General features: G+C 49.1%; 1 protein-coding gene across 1 annotated transcript in view; it reads left to right on the forward strand.

Annotated features, from left to right (window-relative positions):
* grip1 (glutamate receptor interacting protein 1) overlaps positions 1-3,809 on the forward strand; it is a gene marked incomplete in the record, with an annotated part of 36,021 nt that overhangs the window by 25,114 nt on the left and 7,098 nt on the right. Inside the window, 8 exon segments of the mRNA XM_037981168.1 lie at positions 1,437-1,574; positions 1,650-1,799; positions 1,885-2,071; positions 2,163-2,308; positions 2,789-2,869; positions 3,038-3,107; positions 3,370-3,515; positions 3,618-3,762. Coding sequence (XP_037837096.1) covers positions 1,437-1,574; positions 1,650-1,799; positions 1,885-2,071; positions 2,163-2,308; positions 2,789-2,869; positions 3,038-3,107; positions 3,370-3,515; positions 3,618-3,762 — 1,063 coding nt within the window.

Below are 3,809 nucleotides of genomic sequence, written 5' to 3' on the forward strand. Positions count from 1 at the left end.
CCTGAACGCACCGCAGCACGGTACAACACACAGACACAGCAGGCCCTGAACGCACCGCAGCACGGTACAACACACAGACACAGCGGGCCCTGAACGCACCGCAGCACGGTACAACACACAGACACAGCAGGCCCTGAACGCACCGCAGCACGGTACCAACATGCAAACACAGCACTTTTCAAATGTTTTACTGATATTAGTCGTTTGTTTTTTGATTTTGCTGAAATTTCTTCATAAACTGACCAATAACTGGAGTTTCTTTGAGTCTGAACAATAAGGGAGACTCACTATAAAGACATGCTGGTTTCTGCCTACAGTTTTAAATATACAACAGTATTTTTCTACCTTAGTTAATGTTATTTATCACCAAGGCAGCTCTTTCTAAAAGCACGTTGGCAGTGGGGCAGTTTGGTGGATTCTGGAGAGAAAAACGGTCATCGAGCTGCAGATTTATAACCCGCTGCCCCTGAAGGCTGCTTGGAGTTGAGCTGCACTTAATGTGTCGGATCTCTGTGGGAACAAACTGAGTGGGAGTGTTTACGAGGCGGACCCAAACGTCCCCCAGCACGATGTAAACATACAGACATTAAATTTAATGGACCCTGAACGCACCGAGCGGACATTTTCCTCATAAAATGACGTGAAATTCTGAGGTTTGAACGAAATGTTTCTGACTTCCTGAGCAGCAGCAGAGAAGTTTTCTAAAAGCTACAGTCCTGTTTTCTATCAAACTGCTGTTTTTTATTGATTCGGTTAAAGAAACAGGAACAAAGACCCGATTTAAAACTGACACCTGAGCTAGAAGCCTGAAATAAAGATATCACAACTCATTACGCCTTTTAGAAATGCTGCATTTAAAAATACTGTTTATTGCATTATAAAAGTAACAATCTGTAATAGATTTTGACATTTATTGGTAGTTTAACATGCTGGGACAAATCAAAAGAGCATATTCATGTAAAGACAAAACATTTTATAGCTTTAATAAAAATAAAACACTGAACTATGGAGCCTATGTGAATTCTTTCTTTATTTGGGGAAATATTAAGTATCCAACATTAAAATGATTTAATTTTCTGTAAGAATACAGTTTGAATGCTTGTTTTATCTGACTTGGATTAATGACGCGGCTAAAAAGCTGCTAATGTGAAGATGAAAAGTAAGTTTTATTTGTATCAGCGTTGACTGAAACAGGACAGCATAACTGCTAAAACCCTTTTCTGTTGTTATGAAAATCAATCAGATTCATTTTCATGTTATTTTTTGGTCAAAGCTCCAAAGAGCAGCTTAAGAAGAACCAGACGGCCGCATGTGGCCCCAGAGCCGCAGGTTGCAGACCCCAGAACATGTAGAACCTCCTCCTGACCTTTGACCTCTGTCCTTTCCTCCCGTGGCTACCTGAGTGTCCTCTTCCGTGTGTGTCTGTGTGCATCCAGTTAAGGTGCAGCGTAGTCCCCGCCCCCTCCCCTGGGAAACCGGAGGCTCCGCCCCCATCCTCCCTCCCTACCACTACAACACCTACCACCCCGACCAATCAGGCGGCAGATCGCACAACCGCCATACAAACAACCCTCGTATGTCCTCCTTTTGTTCTTCTTCTGCTTGTTTTGGAGGAGAGAGCTCCGCTCATCATCTCTCTCTCTCTGCAGCCCTCAGCCACTCGTTCTCCCCGGGCTCCATGTCGGCCTATAGTCTCTCGTCCCTCAACATGAGCACCCTGCCCCGGAACATGTATCCCACCAGTCCACGCAGCACCATGATGAGGAGGAAGGCCAAGAAGAAGGACTTCAAGAGCTCCTGTGAGTCTGATGAAAACAAACTTTATTATCATGTCAACGTGAACAAACGGACGCCGTCACTGACCCTGATTCGCCTCGCCGTCAGTGTCTCTGGCGTCCAGCACCGTGGGACTCGCCGGTCAGGTGGTCCACACGGAAACCACGGAGGTGACGCTGCTAGGCGACGGCATCATGGGGTTCGGCCTGCAGCTGCAGGGCGGAGTCTTCGCCACGGAAACGCTGTCGTCGCCGCCGCTCATTGCCTACATCGACCCCGACAGCCCCGCTGAGAGGTGAGCTCCGCCCCCGCACCGAGCCGAAACAATAAGCCCCTCCTACAGTAAAAGAGTTACGTTCATGAGCCGCCGGGCTGTTTGTCTGCAGGTGCGGCATCCTGCAGATCGGCGACAGGATCCTGTCGATTAACGGCGTCCCGACTGAAGACTCGACTCTGGAGGAAACCAACCAGCTGCTCAGAGACTCGTCCATCACCGCCCAGCTCACGCTGGAGATTGAGTTCGACGTGGCGGGTGAGCAGAAACACGAGAGCACGCCTGAGCGAACATCAGCGGTCTGCGGTCGCTTCTGTTTCTGGGTCATTTGTGTCTTTGTGATTGAAACACGTCCGGCGGTGCGAGTAATCGCCCGCTCCTCAACATGCCGCCGCCGATGAGTCACACAAACACCGGCGTTCACGGGTCTGTTCAAACGCCCGAGACGTCACCGAGGCCAAACCGAAGGAAAACAAATAAATACATTTAGATTTAATCATGAATTCATCAACAAGGAACCACAATATCGTGAATAAAGACTCATATTTTATTGAATTCTTTGCTGATTAGATTAAAAAAATGACATTTTGTGACATTTAAAGGTGGGGTGGAACAGGGAGTGCATTTTATTTTATTTTCAGGGTTTGTTGTCGTTTACTAAAAGAAACTTTTTAGTAATGTCCCGTTCCGTGTTGCAGTAACAGGTCGTCAGTTTGTTAAAAAGGTTTTCTGTTTCAGAGTCGGTCATCCCCAGTTCAGGGACGTTCCACGTGAAGCTCCCAAAGAAACCAGGCGTGGAGCTGGGAATCACCATCAGCTGTGAGTGCACACAACAAGCCACAACATTATGACCACCCAGCCACTCAGGAGCCCTGTTGGGACTAAGACTGGACTCCTGCGGGTCCGGGGATCGAAGCTAAGATGTGATCGTTGGTTGTCCTTCGTCCTGTCCCGCCTTCATCCAAGCTCTTCTGTTTGTGTCTCCAGCTCCGTCCAACAGGAAACCGGGAGATCCTCTGATCATCTCAGACATCAAGAAAGGCAGCGTGGCGCACAGGTGACCAGACCTTGCGGGTTTCACCCAATGGGAACAGCTGGCACAGAACCGTGTCCACACCAGCTGAGCGTGTCCGCTGCGTCCTCTCAGTGGTTGTGTAATTAGTCGAGCAGGTTCAGGCCGGTGTCTGCGCTGCCTTTGTTTGTGTGTTTTCAAGTGTGAAGCAGACAATCAGCAGGACACATCTGTCTACTGGATGTTATTTTAGTTACGAAGCAGAAAGACTCACAAACGAATCCTCAGATTGATGATTGTCCTCCAGGACAGGGACGCTGGAGCTGGGGGACAAGCTGCTGGCCATCGATAACATCCGGGTGGAGAATTGCTCCATGGAGGAAGCCGTTCAGATCCTGCAGCAGTGCGAGGAGCTCGTCAAACTCAAGATCCGCAAAGATGAAGACAACTCAGGTTCTCTGTCTTTTACCTGGATGTCCCTCCACCTGTCCACCTGTCCACCTGTCCTCCTGTCCTTCTCTCACTCGGTTTGAATAAACTTTGTTGGTGTTCCAGATGAGCAGGAGGTGTCTGGCAGCATCATCTACACGGTGGAGCTGCAGAGGTACGGAGGCCCGTTAGGAATCACCATCTCAGGCACCGAGGAGCCGTTCGACCCGATCATCATCTCCTCGCTGAGCAAAGGAGGGCTGGCCGAGAGGTACGCCGAAACTTGACCGAAACACGGCCGAAACACGTCTGAAACAC

Source organism: Kryptolebias marmoratus, linkage group LG18, assembly GCF_001649575.2.
Source record: "Kryptolebias marmoratus isolate JLee-2015 linkage group LG18, ASM164957v2, whole genome shotgun sequence".
Taxonomy (NCBI): Eukaryota; Metazoa; Chordata; class Actinopteri; order Cyprinodontiformes; family Rivulidae; genus Kryptolebias; species Kryptolebias marmoratus.